Source organism: Ustilaginoidea virens, chromosome 3 (assembly GCF_000687475.1).
Source record: "Ustilaginoidea virens chromosome 3, complete sequence".
NCBI classification, from domain to species: domain Eukaryota; kingdom Fungi; phylum Ascomycota; class Sordariomycetes; order Hypocreales; family Clavicipitaceae; genus Ustilaginoidea; species Ustilaginoidea virens.
The window spans coordinates 4,589,188-4,605,673 of record NC_057318.1 but is presented as its reverse complement, the minus strand read 5'-3'; the positions used below and the strand labels follow the sequence as shown (position 1 = coordinate 4,605,673).

Genomic DNA, 16,486 nt, shown 5'->3' with positions numbered 1-16,486 from the left:
ACCAAGGCTGCCGAAACCCCTTATCCCCTTCTGCTCCTCCCAACACTTGTCCGTCTTATTGCAGCATGCAAGTTGATGCGGGACTCACCACGCCGCCATCGCTCAGTGCTGCAGCTTCACCTGGCTTGGCTAGCGACAAACGCGGTGCATTGACCTTTGCATTTCTTTTCTTTTCTTCCCTTTTTTAACCTATTTTTTTTTTCCCCCTCCTTTTTCTTTTGCCTTTTTCTTCTTTTATATCGTCGCCCTTCTCTGCTCTTCCAACGTTGAATGTCACCAACGAGAAGCTAGTATGGCGTCGGGGACGTCCAACAACCCACTCCCCACCGACCAGGCTGGGAGAAGCGGCCAAGATGTGACGGTCAATCTTCAAATCATCTCGCCCTCGGTTGGCGTGAATCGCCCACTGCTATTTCCAGATGTCCCAGCCACGACAACAATCAAGCAATTGAAGGAGAGGATCCGCCAGACCCTTCCCCTCAGACCGGCCGACTGTAATCAGCGCCTCATTCATCGTGGCCGAGCGTTAATGTGCGAGACGGACAACCTTTTGGACATCTTTGGTCCTGACGCTGTGAGTGAGCATAACCTCGTGGTACGCGGATGTGGACCAGCGGTCGGTTATAATGGCTAATCAATCCATTGTGGCCGCTTTGCAGCTTCGAAGCCCTGATCGACAGACCATCCACCTTGTCATAAGAGATCCCACTGAAGGCCATGCCTCCTCCAGCCCTGCGCCCAACTCGGGCAGAGGATCAAGTCCTGCAGTAGTTGCCAGTCACGCTCCTACTCCAGTGGTGGTACAACAAGCTGTCCAGATGTCTTTTGGTCCGCAGCCCACATCTGGTCCCAATGGACGGACGCAATCTCAACCCGCGATCGCCGCCGGCTCCGGTAGTCGCCTGCCCTCTCCTGCCCCAAACCCGGCGGCTGCCCAGCCAGACGCCACCATGTCCTTCCACCAACAGCATCAGAACATGGCGAACTGGATCAGCCAGATTCAGCGGGAAGCAATGACTCGGGCTATCGTGCACCAGAATCAGCGCGGACGGGCCCAGATGGGCATGCGAGGTATCGGCGATCCGACGGGCGGCCATCACCACCCCGGAGGAAACCCTGCCGATTCCAGCGGTGGCCGATCGAGTCCTGCACCGACCCATACCATTTATCGTGAGGCTTTCGGTCCCAACGGACATAGCTTTCACGTGGAAACCGTCATCAGACCCTCGGCTCCAGGTCAGCAGAATGGACTTTCCCCCATCGACGTCCAGAACATACTTCGGAGTGCAGACGTCAACCAAGCTGCAGCAGCCGCAATGGCAAGTGCAACTGCAGCGCAGAGGAGCGCCCCTGGTCCGCCGCCAGTACATGGTCGACCTCTGAACCAGCCTGGCGTTACCACGCCAGTTTTCGGTTCCGGTGGTGTACCGACGGCCGGTAGTGGACGCGCCACTCCAGATGTCGGTGCCAGAACTGCACACGCAGCCAGCAGCCTGCCTTTGCCTCTGTCCAACTTTGCGAATTCTCCCAGGCAAGGCCTAGAAGTCTACATCCTGTCTTCTCCCGAGGGGCCTCGGGCCTTGTTGTTGAACAATGCGACTTCCGAGGCCTTTTACACACCTAGATTACGGCCTCAGAGCAGCATGCCACATCTGAGGACGGTGCCCAGCTTTCCGAATCTGTCTTTTGCTGCTGCCACTTCGCCTCACGCCCCACCCAACATCGGCCATCAACCTCCACGGTTTGATGGCCATGAACAACAACAGCAGCCACGTCAACAATACCAACCGGCGCAGGCCAATCACGGAGGAGTAGCCAATGGCCAAACTCCCATAGATGCCCCCATTCAGCAGCAGCAGCAGCCGCAGCCGCAGCCGCAGCCGCAGCCGCAGCAGCGACAGCGACAGCGACAGCCTCGCTTGCATCCAGCCAATCCTCCTGCTGCAGGCATTCCACCCTTGCTATTACGAGCATGGCCTCACATGTGGTTAGTCATTCGCTTGGCTGTGTTTGTCTGGCTCTTCACCTCTCCGAATTCAAGCTGGTCGAGATGGTTTACCGTCATTTGCCTGGCTGGGCTTGTGTTTCTACTCAGCACCGGCATTTTGAACGGTGTGGCTGAAAATGCTTGGCGTCCGATTGGTCATCACCTGCAAAACCTTCTTCCGACGCCAGAGCAACACGCTCAAAGACAACGACGCGTCGCAGCTGGTCGTGGTGCTCCAGAACAAGAGCAGCCACTTATCCAAGCGGGAGACGCGGACCCGGCCCAAATGGCCGCAAGGCTGGTCGCTGACCGCCAAGGGCGACAGCAGACCTGGCTTGGTGCTCAAGTACGGCGATTAGAGCGAGCTAGCCTCTTATTCCTCGCTAGCATAGCCCCAGGAGTGGCAGAAAGACACATAGCCAACTTGGAGGCTGAGGCGCGAGCCGAGGAAGCAAGGAGGCGAGAGGCGGAAGCGCAAACTGAAGCGGCAACGGGAACGGCGGCGGAAACAGCAGCGGCTACTGCGGAACCGCCAGATGCAACGTCAGTATCGGATGCCAACCAGGGCGGAGAAACCCATGTGGATCAAAATAGCAGTGAGGGTGGCATAGACACGCAAGCACGGCATGCAGTTGTGCATGAGAACCCAAGGCAGGAAGAGTCTGCAGGCGCTATAGAAGAAGGACCCATTACAGGCGATCTTGTTGAATTGTAGAAGAGAGAAGAGCTAGAAGGGGGAAGAAGACGGCTTGCGATGATGGATATGATATACGATGAATCCGTTATCAACGCTTTTGCATACTTGGCTACCTGTCTGCTGCAAGTTGTGACAACGAGTGTAGGAGCATGTCTAGGTCTCTGGTAGGGATACTCTGGAAAAAGAATGACACAAGGTCCCCCGAAAGAACGTGTTGCAGATATGGGGGGGGAAAGGACGAGGGAGGAGAGCGCAAATGAGGCCGACTGGGTTGTGCCAGTTGCCTCTGCCACGGTGAAGGAAAAGATGAAACGTTCAGAATGGGGCCTGTTTGTCTTATCTTATCAATTACCTGTGGCGACCAATGGCCTCCTTCCTCCGCCAAAAGCCACATGAAACCCGCCAGCTGCCAAAGTACAACAACTCATCAGGTAGCTTCACGAAGCTGCTGATGACACACTTGAGCCGCGTGCCGTTTTATCTGGCGTTTGGGTTGACGCTCGTGAAACTGTCCCCGCAGAATCAAGCATCGGCTCTTGTGTGCTTCCGACAATGAGTGGCGGCGGGTGGAATACTAGTAAGCAAACGTCTGGTGTTTTCCACCATCCTCTTTGCCTCTTTGCCACCAGCAGCAACAGGCTCTTGCTAACCAGAACCTTCTTCTGCCCCCGAAAAACCCAAGTCGAGTCTGACGCGGTAAGAAATAAACCCCTCCTCTGTTCCATCCAACCCAAGAAAACCCTCCTTTGCCAGCAGCAAAAGGAAGGGGGGGGTTTGGGGGGGAAGAAAAAGGAAAAAACCAACCGCTGGAGCTAAAATCTGTAGGGCGTCTTCACATCGCTCGTCGAGAGCCTCGGCGTAAAGGGCGTGCAGTTCGAGGAGCTGCTCACCCTCGAGGCGTGCGAGCTTGCGGCCCTGCAGCCGCTGCACGGCCTCATCTTCCTCTTCAAGTACCCGACCGACAGGCCGTACGCGACGCCGGACGGGCCCCTCGACGGCTCCTTCGACCACGCCGCCTCGCAGGACATGTTCTTCGCCGCGCAGACGATCCAGAACGCGTGCGCCACGCAAGCCCTGCTCAGCGTCCTGCTCAACCAGGCCGACCAGGTCGACGTCGGGCCCCAGCTGCGCGAGTTCCGCGACTTCACCATGGCCCTGCCCCCCGAGTTCCGCGGCGAGGCCTTGAGCAACTCGGACCTGATCAGGGGGGTGCACAACAGCTTCGCCAGGAGCAGCCCCTTTGCCGACGAGACGCGCAGGACCGGCGAGGCGGAGGATGCCTTCCACTTCATCGCCTACACGCCCGTCCGAGGCGCCCTGTACGAGCTGGACGGCCTGCAGCCGGCGCCCATCGCCCACGGGCCGTGCGACCGGGACTCGTTCCCCGCCAGGGTCGTCGAGGTCCTGCGCCGCCGCATAGCCCGGTACGAGGCGACCGAGATCCGCTTCAACCTGCTCGCCATGTGCCGCGACCTGCGGGTTCGCGCGCGCGACTTTGGCGACCATGACCTGCTGGCCAGGGAGGAGAGGAAGCGCCAAGAGTGGCACTTTGAGAATGCCCTTCGGAGGCACAACTTTGTCGGCTTCGCCGGAGAGGTTCTCAAGGGCGTGGTCGCTGCCAAGCTCAGCCAGGGTGGGGATGCCGCAGTCGACAGGTGGATTGACCAGAGTCTGGAGCGGCGGGAAAGAGCCGAGGCGCCGTTTCAAGCAAAGGATGAGGGAGACGTGGACACGAAAATGGGGTCATGATGCCGCTGCAAGAGCGCTACGCGTTGGGGAAGGGAAAAAAAAAGTGGCGGGGAAAGCAAGGGAAGAAATAAAACAAGATGATTACGGTTGTGATAAGATACCCTCAACAAGTGGCAGAGCAGGCAAGGTAGGATCAATGTTGGTAGTTCGAAAATGCAGATGTTTTTAAACACAACTCCGACGGCTCTAAATGTACATTTCACATTTCACATCAGCGGTGGCGTATCCCTTGCCGCGCTCTGTACTTGTTACAGCAGTCAAATCAAGCCGAAACCACCCCCGTCAAGCCCCAGGCCAAACGTGCCCAAATTCTCCTGGTTTGCGTCGCCACCCGCCTCCGGGTTGAGGCAGTGTGTGTGTGTGTGTGTGTGTGTGTGCTGGTCTCGTCTCCTTACCCAGATGTGGTTGAATAGTCATTCGAAGCCGTCTTGACGCGTGCCAGGATCGTCGAATCATCACAATTGCCGTCGCCGCCGTCGTGGTGGTGTACGATGGCGCCATCGACTTCACCTGCCTCTCGCTTGCGGGACTGGACCGCCCTGACAAACCACGGGAGGCGGCCCTTTCCCTTCCAAGTCCAGTATTCCTTCAAATCGTATTCACGCGGTTCAATGCGGCCGCCACTTACAAACAGAACAAGACCAATCAGCCCATTCAGTACGGTGTAGACAAGTATACCCCTAAAGAATGGTAGTCGCCAAATTAGATGCACGATTTCGGTCGCATGATTGACGGCAATCTTCCACTCACGCAATTAGGCCGTATGCGACGCTATAACTAAACGGAATGAACGCCATGACCACAAAGGACGGCAGAACGTCGCCGATATAGTACCAGTTGACTTGTGTGATTTGACGAGTCATCATGCAGCCCACCTAGTCCGACGACCCCCCCCCCCCTCCATGTTAGCAAGTATCTCGAAACAACACACCATGGATCCCAACAAGCCCCGTTCTCTCCAGCCAGCCAAATATGGCTTACCATGATGAGTGTGCAGCCCGTTGCCCACGGTGGGAGGGACGCGAATATCGGGGCAAAGAAGATGGACACCAGGAAACACATTCCGGTGACTATTGCTGTTAGTCCCGTTCTGCCGCCTTCCGCTATACCTGCGCCGCTTTCGATGAACGCCGTCACCGGGGAAGACCCAAACAAGGCGCCGACGGATATGAAGAAGGCATCGGTGCAATAAGCCACCGTGGATCGGGGAAAGTCGCCGTCGTTGGGATTCACCACTCCGCAAAACCGGGCCATGGAGTACATGGTTGCAGTAGCATCAATGATGTCTACGTAGAGGAATGTGAACAGGGCGAGGAGAAATTGTGACCCGCTGTTGCGGAACGTCCAGTCGATTTGATTGACCGTGCTGTGTATGGGATTCCAGGCGACAATCTGCTTGAAGAAATCAAAGCGGGAATCGCCTTCTTCCGTGTTTGGAAAGTACGTGACGGTTGTTCCGCGCCTTGAGCCGAAAGTTGGCATCAATAGCCGAACTCAGTGACGGACAGACGCCCCCAGGTCCATCCTGGTTATGCGACCAAGGGAGAGGGGAAAAAACTCACGGCCATGAAATAACTGACACCAAGGCGATTCCGATCACGAGAGAATATTTGACACGATAAGCCATGAGAAAAGCGGTCATGATGCCGCCGCAAAAGATGGCAAGCCACATCTAATGAGACGTAAACGAGTTGTGCCATGCTAGTCGAAGCTGGGGGGTCCAAGTTTGATCTCACCTTTGGGTTAGTCATTTGACCAGATTCGCACAGTCCTGTGGCCGGGCTGATGAGTTCCGCGGGACATCCTCCCAGAGCAAGAGGAGTTGCGTTGCCGCCCCCGGTTATGGCTCCGATGCCTGCCGAATAGGATAGGCCGATTTCTGTCAAGAGAAGACCGATGCCGACCCCTGTAGCAGTTTTCAAGGTGGACGGAATGAGCTTGACAAGCCACTGTCTCATGCCGGTCAGAGCCAGAACAATGAAAATGATACCCTCCACGAAAACTGCCGTGAGGGCAGTCTGATAGGTAATCTTCCCATTACCGTTGACACCCACAACCTATCTCAAGCCAGACATGTTGGCAGTTAGTCTATCAAGCATGATTGCTGATGGATGTAGGAAAACAAAGAGCTGATTGTGCGTTTCACACCTGAAATGCAAAATAAGCGTTGAGACCCATGCCCGGCCTGAATGTCCTTGTTAGCTGCAGCAAAGAACACGGATCTCCCCAAAACATATACGTACGCAAGAGCTATAGGGAGATTAGTTGTCAAACCGAATACGAAAGAAGCCATGCCTGAGACTGCGGCAGTGGCTGTGATCAAATCTCGACGAACAGCTTCAGCGAATACTTGTCAGCGACCGTGCTCTTCCAGCCAGACGTGTTGTGGTTTCAGCAGACCTTCCTTGCATGACTTGAACTCTGGAATGCTATCGCATGCATCTTTGACAGGTGAATCGCATATGCAAGGACCGCCCGTTTGAGAAAGTAAGGACGCCTGTATGATAATGGTTAACAAGAAACGGGCTTGGCTCTCACAAGCCTCAAAAGGGGCGAGGAGACGAACATTGACAGAAATAATGTAAGCCATGGCAGCAAACGTGGTCAGCCCAGCTCGCACTTCTCGACAAAATGTTGCATTTTCAATTCTATCGGGCTAAGCAGCAGCAGTTAGAATACCAAAGGAGACTTGACTCAGTTGCAGTTAGAGTTGATGATGACAAACGTGGTCGCTGCTGGAAAGTCTGAAAAATCTTCCAAACTTGGACTTTGCCACGGCTCGATCCAACGCATGGAAGAGTCTGTGCAGCTCCTTAAGAATAGGGAGGCTTGTGTGTTTAGGCGGGAGAGTCATGTTCAACAGGGTGCGGTTGCAGTCAAACGGTCTGTCTACTGATGAGAATCAGAGGATGAAAGGTTTTCCCGACATGGAGATCATTCCTTGTTCCTTCCGGGAGCAAGAGAGACGGAGAAAGTACTGGCAAAAGGGAAAGAGAGGAGGAGGAGGGGTCATGGACTTGATGAAAGAGTACGAGCGCCTGGCACTGCCCGGCAGCTGTCAAGAGGTGATGTGGCAAACTAACAAACAGCTGCAAGTCGAGTCACGATGCTCGGTTCGGCACGGGAAGGCGAGGACTAGCGGGCTATGAAACTCGGCCAGCGGAAGCTTTTCTCATTTCTGCCAGCAATATGGCATCTGGGGTCCTGTCAGCTTACAGCTTGAGCCAAGAGCAATGTGAGTGGTGTGACTCGTGTGAGGCACGCAGGAACAGATCGAAGGAGTGCCGCTGACAGGCCATGCGTCAATATGTCTTGCTTTAGATGCACCAAACGGACCAGAGATACACAACGTACACGGATAATAACACGGGCTGGAAGTAGTGGCGGTGCTATTGGGACTGTAGCTGTTGTGTGCCCTTGTCGATCGTTGTGGCACGTTGCAGCTTTCACATGAGGCTTTGACGATGCAGCTCGTCCACAGTTGCACAGGACACAGGACACAGGACGGGCGAGCCAGCCTATAACATTAGCTCGCGAGGTTTTGCAACGATACTCGGGGCCGAATGCGGTAATCAGATGCAGTAGAAGGATCAAGGAGGTGGTTGCGCCGTACATTGTGCCCTCGTCTGATGCAGAGGATGGGTCAATGCCGTGGTCGGTTGACGGCTGCTGCGTACACGGCGAACCTGTTGTTTCCCAGCCATGGCCATCGATGCCGTGGCAATACCGGTGTAATACGGGCTGATTGCCGTTCGAAATGAAATGGCAAGTATGGGTCGTTTTTGGCTTTCTAATCTAGGTTTGGATAGAACGGACCGCGCAACCTGAATCTGGGGCAGCGAGAGCAGAGCCAGCACACCACCAATTTCAGCGACCGATATGGAGTAAACAGTCTTGATTCGTCTCGCTTGTTGCCATGTTCGAAGACTATAGTAGACACCATCCAGAAGCTAGCCAGAGTCTTGGGCTCCCGTGGGAAACGGTGACGCAGGAATCTGGGAACGACACCTTCACATTAGCCCGTATGTAAACCCAGCCCTCTTTTCAAGCTTTGTGCTTGGATCCCTTTCTCTTCCTTTTACCCCTTTACCCCCTTGCTTACTCTTCTTTAGCTCTTTTCCTTTTCATTCTCCTTGCTTCTTTTCTTCTATCTCCCAAGGGGTAATTCGACCCAAGACTCTGCCTGCTTGTGCTACAGTATCACCAAAGCCTCATGCGACGCGCCGTTTAGCAGAGAGACCACACGTGTCATTGTTCACAAACCAATCAAAGACGGCACAAATTGAGGTACCCATCCAAACAAGGCCCATAAACGAGAACGGAGGCTCACTGCGCATACAAGAAGTTGCCAGAATCAAAGGTGGGTTGAATCTCTATCCCAGATTGATGTTGCTCATTGCTCGATGTGTCCGTCGTACAAGACTCGACGTTGCCATTCGTGAGTATGCGCCGAACGCCCTCGGGCCGTTCCTATTATGCCAATAGAACGGTTTGTCTCTGTCTCCTGTGTGATAGTCGGTTCCAGGTAAAGTCGAGTACGTGTGAAGCTGGGCTTCGATTTGCACTTGACGAGTTGATGGCTTCATGCATCGCTCGCAGTCGCTACCCTCTACCTACCTAGGTACCTGTTAAGGTACCTGCAGCAACGTGAGCGACCACAGTACAATATGTACGGAGAACCGTGCCATCTTTCTCTACCTAGGTACTTGGCACCTAGGTGCTTTCGACAGCTATAACTTTTGGCAAATGATGGACTACTGACATGCTGGCAACACGCTACCTAAGCAAGTACCGGCAATGTGTCGACTGCTTCCTAGGCAGGTGCCTCCTAAGGTATTGACTGCGTCGGACCAGTCACTGAGAGTCACTGACTCACTCTGCGCATCATTTAGGCCGTTCGATTACGCCCAGTACGTCAGTGGTTGGTTGTTTGTCAGTTGGCAAGTTGACGGTGCCAGTGCTGAGAGCTGTTAAGCTGGTCCTCTTGGTCGTCCTTTCCTCGTCGGTCAACCCAGCAGCTTAAACATGCATGAGTATACTGTTTCCCCGCAGCGGCACCGTGCATTGGAGATTCGTATCGCCTCTCCATCTCTCACCCCTCCTCACTCCAACTCTCGAGTCTCTGCCTCGACCCTTCTCCTTTTTTTCCTCTTCATCGACCGGCACTGTCGCTGATTGCATGATTGCACAAGCACGCCGGCAAGAATGAAAACCACGCTCCAGTATCCAGCCAAGCTCGGACCGTATTGGCGAGCTCATGTGTGAATCACCCGGTTCACTGTGCCTCACCATCACGCTCGCTCTCACTCTCACGCTCGCTCTCACTCTCACTCTCACTCTCACACTCTCACACTCTCACACTCTCACACTCTCACACTCACACTCACTCTCACTCTCACTCTCACTCTCACTCACCCACATAACCTGTCCATTTTAGTATACCCACGCCATGCACGTAGAGCGCCTTGATTAGCGCCCCTTTCATCCCTCTCATTCAGCGTCTCCCCTTGGTCTCCCTTCTTTATGTATGTGATCGTGGTCTTTGCAATGCCTTTCTCAGTCACGCCCACGACTGCGAGCCGGACAGCATTGTGACGTGACACACGAATGCTCTAGTCCCCCCTTCTCTTTGTGGTGACGAATTTTCTTTCGAATCTTCCCGAAGCAGGGCCTCACTAACAATCCCCTTGTGAATGATTGCCGGTGTTTGCGACAAAGCGAGCTCAAGCCTGTTCACCATCCTGCTCCCCCTCTTCTGCTTTCCCTTTGTCCTCCCATTCACCTCCCCCTCGTGTTTGCCATGTGGGATGTGGCATGGACGGATCCAAATCGAGAGCTAGTTGGTCAGCACCGTGCAAAAAGAGACCATGATAAAGATGAAGGCGGCCAGGACAGAACTCTTGCCCGGAACTCAATATCAACGGCTAGTTCCAAAGGTTCCGCAAGATCTGCCTTTTCGCGGTTTCGACCAAAACCCTCGAGACAATCGCCTTCCTCAATAGGCTCTCTTGAAAGAGATGGCCCAGCACCAGCAGAGCTTTCCACATCTCATAAGATCAAGACTGTGCCCGCCCTGTCTCATCTCGAAATGGACATAGGCGGGACTGAAGTTTTGAATGAGAGAAGAATGAGCCGCTCGAACCCAGACATTTCTAGGGCTTCCTTGGAGACGGCTGCCAACGAGGTTGCATCATCCGGCTCCATTACGAAACGTACTTCTATCCTAAAGAACAAAGGTAACGCTATCCGTGCAAACACTTGCTCCCTTCAGTAGTGGCTTGTTGAGATTAACTTGATATCATCTAGTTCTCTGCGATCAGGCAAGACCTGCTGCTGCTGCTTCTTCTGCACCAATAATCGCTCATGACACTGTTTCAAATAACCACGGTAGTCACCAAGAACAAGCAGCAGATACCGAGCAGGATTGCCTCTACTCTATACCACAGTCCGCAGTAGAAAATGTCAATAACACTCCTGAGCGGCCTCTCAACCAGCAAGCCCCCATAACACAATCGTTTGCTTCTGAGAATAGTCAACAGGCCCAGTCACCATCTAGGTATCACGAATATCGCTCCTTTTGAGACGAAGCATCCGTTTGTACATGAACACTCTTTGACGCTCAAACTGCAGATTGAAACCGAGACTTTCACCTCTGAAAAGCAGCAATGACTTGGGCGTGTTGGTTCCGCCAGCGAGGTCGCCTTTGCGACCTTCACCGTACTCGAGTGTCAGACCGATTCCGATGAACGACGTATCCTCCTGGCGTAAGCCGACAGACTGGAAACAAAACAAGGCGGCTCTGGGGACCGTTCAAAAGCCAGAATCAGTTTCTCGTCTAGATGTCAACAACAGTACCATCATGCCATGCTCGCGGATTGTACCATCGTTCCCAACTCTTGAGGTGGAAGCAAGAAATATGGCAAGGGCCGGGCCTCTTCTGGCTTTGTCAGAACTCCAAAAATGTCAAAAGTGCGCCGTGGGCCTCGATATTCAAGACGAACTTGAGGAAAAGAAGAAGTGGTGGATGCTCTCCGTGCTGCATCATTTGGATCAAAAGGCGCCCTTCAACTTGTGCGGGCGCCAGACAGAAGGACAGGATTCCGGACATTTGCAACAGCCACGAGAGAAAGTCATGGCAGTGTTTCAACCAAAATGTATCAATCTTTGAAATTCACCTTTCTTCCTTCCTGGCGGGGGTCTTTTGCTAATCGACTTTTTTCTCGATGCGTGAAAATAGTTTCAGCGGATTACCTGGCCGCCTTATGGCCAGAGAAGGCCGTTTACCATCTCCCGAATGGCCCACTGTCCTTTCCAACGGAATTAAGTGCGACTGAAAGGCATAACCCTACCATAGCTTCGCAGCTTAACGAGTCTACAAGTCTCTTTGATGCCGCGTATTCCATGTCTCTACCCTCTCTCTGCGACGTGGGTCAAATTGAGGCGGTTGTTTCCAAAATCAGCAGAAGCCTAAAAGCAAGAGGCGTGCTCAATCTGATACTGATTGACCCAACACCCAATGTCGGAGCTCTGGGTGAGAGGTTGAGGACATGGCTGTTGGAGAACCTTCTCCTCAATCTGGAACGGAACTCGCGCTGCCTCTACCCGAGCATTCTACTTCCTCATCTTCTCGGAGCGGCTTCTTTAAGGGGGCCGGGAAGCACCTTGGTCAAAGCCAGATTCTATGCAAATCCTCAAAACATTGGCCGGCACGGAGAAAAAGAGACGTCTGCGGATAAGGAGGTTAGGAGAGATGAAGAGATTCGAGCAGAGCTGAGAAGCACTGTCGGGTGCATGCTCTGGAGGGAGGTTTGGGGTGGATTTGTCACGTCTGACACTTGGTGGTGGGACGACGCAGCCTGCATGCAGGAGTGCCTCGAGCGGGGAACGTTTTGGGAATATTATTTCATACGAGCCATAAAGCCGGATTGACAAGGGATTTTCCCCTCATTCCTGCCCCTGGTTGCAATGGCCTTGGGCCTTGGCCCATGCGATGGCACGACGAGTGGGCAAAAGGACCCCCCCCCCTGCAGGTCTCTCACCAGGTGAGTAATAGGTTTGATGCATCTTTCTGATAATTCCATACATGAGCTGTCAAGGGGCGGTGCTAGCCAGTTAGAAGCCATGGCTCGCGTCCCGAGGGAAAAAGCCAACCAAAGGTTTGGCACAAGTTAATACGACGCGCGGAAATTATACACGCCTGCCGAGACGAAAAGAGCGTTACGTGAAGAAGAAGAAGAAAGCACGAAGACGTGGCCCCTCGCACCAGTAAAAGATAGACACGTCTGTTCAGAAGGGGTTCTTTTTTGCTCGACAGACGGGCATTCCCATGGTGGCCACGGGCATGAGTTACAACGAGGAGGCGTCATTACTCCATGTCAAGTGCTTCTCCCTTTCCCGCGGGAGAAAAAGAAGAAGGAAAGAGCCAAAGAAAGAGAGGACGAGAAAAGAAGCGCCAGAGACAGCGAAGGCGGGATTCCCAGCCCTTTCCATCCACCAGTGCAGTCGGTCCGTGTCTGTTGATCCTACTCTGGACCCGGTGCTCGTGCCGCTTGCTTGTCTATCGACTTGTTGTTCATCCCGAGACCAGGTTGCACTCTTAAGTTGGAGTGAAGTTGGATTTTCAGGCGCACTGACGGCGGGCTAGAGTCGCCAGACGGCAGAGAAGGAGAGCGCAACAACTTCAGAGGACTTGAGGAGTAAAATGCGTCAGGGGACGGGGAGGGGAAATTATCGGATGCACCAACGGGGGGGGGGGAACGCCCACGAGCAATAGGGTCACAGCCAGCCAACCCGCCGCCAGCCAGCCATTACAAGAGTTGCTAGCAGCTTTGCGAGGCCTTGCCGCTCAGCCATCCGGGTTCGGCGCACGAAGTGGCACGTCTCGACTCTCGACTCTCTTGTGTCGTCGATTCCCAGGTCCTGCCGGATTCTACGTACTTTGTGCTCCTTTGGCTGGCTGCCCTGGAAGGACCTAGGCCGAGAGTTTGCCGCGTTGACGGCGAACCAACATTTGGGCCAACGAATAATCTCAACTACGATCGTAGCTAGCCGGCCCCCGATCCCGATCAGCGCACGGACAAGATCGGGTGCTGACTGGCGCTGGTACTGCAGTGCCGCCGCAACTCGCTGTCCTTGAACTGGAATCAAGCCTTGAAGGAATTTGGGCCGCCTCTCTGGCCTGGTTCGGAAGTCAAGTCTGGCCATCCATGGTGGGCTGGATGGTGCACTCCCCTGGATGGTGCTCCCTTGCAAGCAGAGAGTAATGGTACCAATGGTATTACTACTCTAATTTAAGTAGCGTTACTAATCTCATCGTCATCATCATCATCATCATCATCATCATCATCATCATCATAGGATGAAAAGCCAAAAATGCATGCCCGTAGATTAAATGACCTGGATATAATATAGACATTGGTAAGAGAGACATGGACGATTTCGTAATGGGCACTCCAAGAGGACGGGACCAAATAGCACTAGCAGTGACGGCCTGGATCCGCTGCAACAGCCTCATCCTTGGTCAACTCTGTTGTGCTCGACGACTCCAAAGTTCGCGAACTGCCTGCGGCCGACTTGAAAGGGGTGCCCCGTCGCTCGAGGCTGCGCGCCCTGCTAGAGTTGCCACCACGTATGCCGCCAGGTCGCTTCATCGACTTGATGCTCTGGAAAAACTCCACGCAGGCCGACCATGACGTGGTTGCGTAGATGACGGCGTTCCAAAACCCTTGCAGCGGGAGCACAAAGGCGCTCATGTACTCCAGGGGTAGAGAAGCTTCCTTGTCATGGATCAACGAGTACACTCGGTTGGCGCTCGAGGGAATCCACGTGATGAGAATCGCGGTGAAGAACAGGATAGAGCACTTGGTGTAGGACCAGGCGGCATTGTTCAGCTCATGGTTGCGTCGGCGATTAGTGTTGGCAGGGCGCCGGGGCGGGTTTGGCGTGGACGCTTTTTGAGCCGCAGCCGCAGCCGCAGCCGCAGCCGCAGCCGCAGCCGCCGCCGCCGCGTCTGCAGTCGGAGGCCTCGCCGCGTTGCCGAAATCGCTGACGTGGTTTGAGTCGGCCGTGATGTGCACAGAGTACACACCGTTCATCTCCCTCGAGCTCTCACCGGCAGCCGAGTCTCCCGGGGTCACGGGATGAAGGGGGATTGCTCTGCTACCCACTACCTCGGTTGTGACTGTCACTTCTGTAGTCTTGATGGTAGCCAGAGTGTCACTCGCCGACATCTGGTCGCGGTCAGACGAGTGAAAATTTCGCAACTGTTTGCGTTTCTCATAGATCATGCGGCCAGCTTTAGTGTAGATGAACATGGTGACGAAAATGACGATCCTATTTCTCCCGTCAGCATGTCCCGAGCCTCTGGGCACTTTGGTGGCTATTGCGACTAACCACACGGGAGCGTAAAACATGGTGATACGGAGAATGTCCCAGTCGGTATCAATCCAGCACCACAAGGTCGCGTTCCCGTACACGCGCTGTCCGTCGCTGTTTCTAATAAAGATAAAGGCCAGAGCGGGAATGGTGGGGATCCCATAGCAGGCTATGAGGTAGGTGAGTTCCATTCTTCTGAGACGCTCGGCATCGAACTTGTAATAAAAGGTGAGATAGACGTTGATGGCCATGGCCAGGGTCCAGAAAGCATCTGCTGGCATGAACCTGTTCGGATGAGAAGGAGCAGCATCAGTCAAGGTCGCCACGGTTTGCGTGACCTGGAATGGGGTGGTGCGCTGGACCTACAGTTGAATCAAGGTGGCTTGAAACTGGCAAGCAAAGGAGTCCATGTTTCTCAGATAGGACCGCGACATCAGCGTACCGACATTGGTCATCATGTTGCCGAAAGAAGCGTAAAATACCAAGCGGTTGATTGGCTTGTGGAAAGATCGTGAGGAGCAAAAGGTGATGATTGTGAAAAGACAGCCTAGAAGCGACAAGACTGAGCAGGCCCTTTCAACGGCGCTGATAGCAGCAAGCTGGCCATCTGTGATGCCCATTTCGAGAAGATGCGTTATGGAAAACCGCTCCCGGATGCGGTATTGCGCAAACCAAACTTTGCTGGAGAAGAGCTGGTGGATTGCAAGGAAAGGAGGGGAGAAGAACAAACCCCCCCGCGAGCCCGAAAACTCTAATAAAGGTCGATACCACCGTACCGTATGGGATCGCGGTCCTTGTGTGATAAACGTCTGGACTCTTCTGTTTGGCGGAGGAGGTGACCGACCAGCTTAGGTGCCTTGGGCCAGCAAAGGTTTTAACAACTTGATTCATGCGAAAAAGGACTGGTGGGCCGTCCGTCTAGCAAAGAAATTTCCGAAGGAGGTATGCTAAAAGTCGTTATGGACAGGGTTCCCTTTTCGCATGGTAATCATTACGGTGTACCGGTTGCCTCAAACTGGAGGACCTCGCGACTCGGGAGACTGTGGATTCCGCGGAAAGCTTCCAAGATGGAACCCAAACTTGCTACCAGAGTCGGTTACAATGTACGTTGAGACATGCAGAACATCCGACATCAGTATTGATAGCGATGATGAAAAAGCGGCTGGGGAGAACTTGTGCTCCGGGATCTGGTACATACAACGGAATAAATTAGGAGGTCCCGCTGCCTTTCCAGGGTCGCCCAGCAGGGAACCGAACTACATAAAGATTAGGTGGTATGGTGCCTGAACTCACTCTTTTTTGGTTGCCTGTCAATCAATCATCGGCTTGCCCTGCAATGGAAAAGCGGCCGGTGAAAGATTGACGCTCCCGAACGGCATTTCTAGTCGGCGGGGCCGACGAAATGAAGAAGTCGATGATGGTGTCTTGATGACCGGATGGTGGGCATTCGGGGTAGGGGGGGTAAAGAAGGAATCTCGGCGGACTGGTGGTAGCTGTTGGTAGCTGGTTAGGCTGCCTAGGTAGGTAGTTGATAACTTTGTCAACAGGAAGAAGCGGCATTGATGGCAAACGGACCCTGGACGCGGTTGCTGGTCCGACTCCACAACATGGCTGGTTGCTTGCTTCTTGCGGCATGGGATGATGCAACAATGGAGGCGGCAGGCTGTTACGCGACCTCA

At 54.0% G+C, this 16,486-nt stretch overlaps 5 protein-coding genes across 5 annotated transcripts; 3 read left to right on the top strand and 2 right to left on the bottom strand.

Annotated features, from left to right (window-relative positions):
* Window positions 1-529: 529 nt before the first annotated feature.
* On the top strand, window positions 530-2,346 carry UV8b_04145 (uncharacterized protein; the record flags this gene model as incomplete). Its single annotated transcript, XM_043141643.1, has 3 exons — window positions 530-574; window positions 660-2,114; window positions 2,176-2,346. 3 exons carry the CDS (start codon window positions 530-532, stop codon window positions 2,344-2,346), a joined length of 1,671 nt encoding a protein of 556 aa, XP_042997577.1.
* An 890-nt stretch (window positions 2,347-3,236) lies between these two features.
* On the top strand, window positions 3,237-4,433 carry UV8b_04144 (uncharacterized protein; the record flags this gene model as incomplete). Its single annotated transcript, XM_043141642.1, has 3 exons — window positions 3,237-3,261; window positions 3,367-3,380; window positions 3,510-4,433. The coding sequence occupies 3 exons, from the start codon at window positions 3,237-3,239 to the stop codon at window positions 4,431-4,433; spliced, it is 963 nt and encodes a 320-aa protein (XP_042997576.1).
* Window positions 4,434-4,824: 391 nt separating this feature from the next.
* UV8b_04143 (uncharacterized protein) lies at window positions 4,825-7,732 on the bottom strand (the record flags this gene model as incomplete). Its single annotated transcript, XM_043141641.1, has 12 exons — window positions 4,825-5,113; window positions 5,184-5,308; window positions 5,415-5,895; window positions 5,996-6,105; window positions 6,170-6,490; window positions 6,582-6,618; window positions 6,677-6,770; window positions 6,834-6,930; window positions 7,000-7,089; window positions 7,159-7,318; window positions 7,517-7,576; window positions 7,650-7,732. The coding sequence occupies 12 exons, from the start codon at window positions 7,730-7,732 to the stop codon at window positions 4,825-4,827; spliced, it is 1,947 nt and encodes a 648-aa protein (XP_042997575.1).
* A 617-nt stretch (window positions 7,733-8,349) lies between these two features.
* On the top strand, window positions 8,350-12,362 carry UV8b_04142 (uncharacterized protein; the record flags this gene model as incomplete). The annotated part of the gene is made up of 10 exons (XM_043141640.1): window positions 8,350-8,455; window positions 8,546-8,594; window positions 9,055-9,102; window positions 9,219-9,266; window positions 9,326-9,365; window positions 9,893-9,958; window positions 10,099-10,669; window positions 10,740-10,989; window positions 11,064-11,587; window positions 11,671-12,362. The coding sequence occupies 10 exons, from the start codon at window positions 8,350-8,352 to the stop codon at window positions 12,360-12,362; spliced, it is 2,394 nt and encodes a 797-aa protein (XP_042997574.1).
* A 1,547-nt stretch (window positions 12,363-13,909) lies between these two features.
* UV8b_04141 (uncharacterized protein) lies at window positions 13,910-15,427 on the bottom strand (the record flags this gene model as incomplete). Its single annotated transcript, XM_043141639.1, has 3 exons — window positions 13,910-14,765; window positions 14,826-15,092; window positions 15,174-15,427. 3 exons carry the CDS (start codon window positions 15,425-15,427, stop codon window positions 13,910-13,912), a joined length of 1,377 nt encoding a protein of 458 aa, XP_042997573.1.
* Between the last annotated feature and the right edge of the window lie 1,059 nt (window positions 15,428-16,486).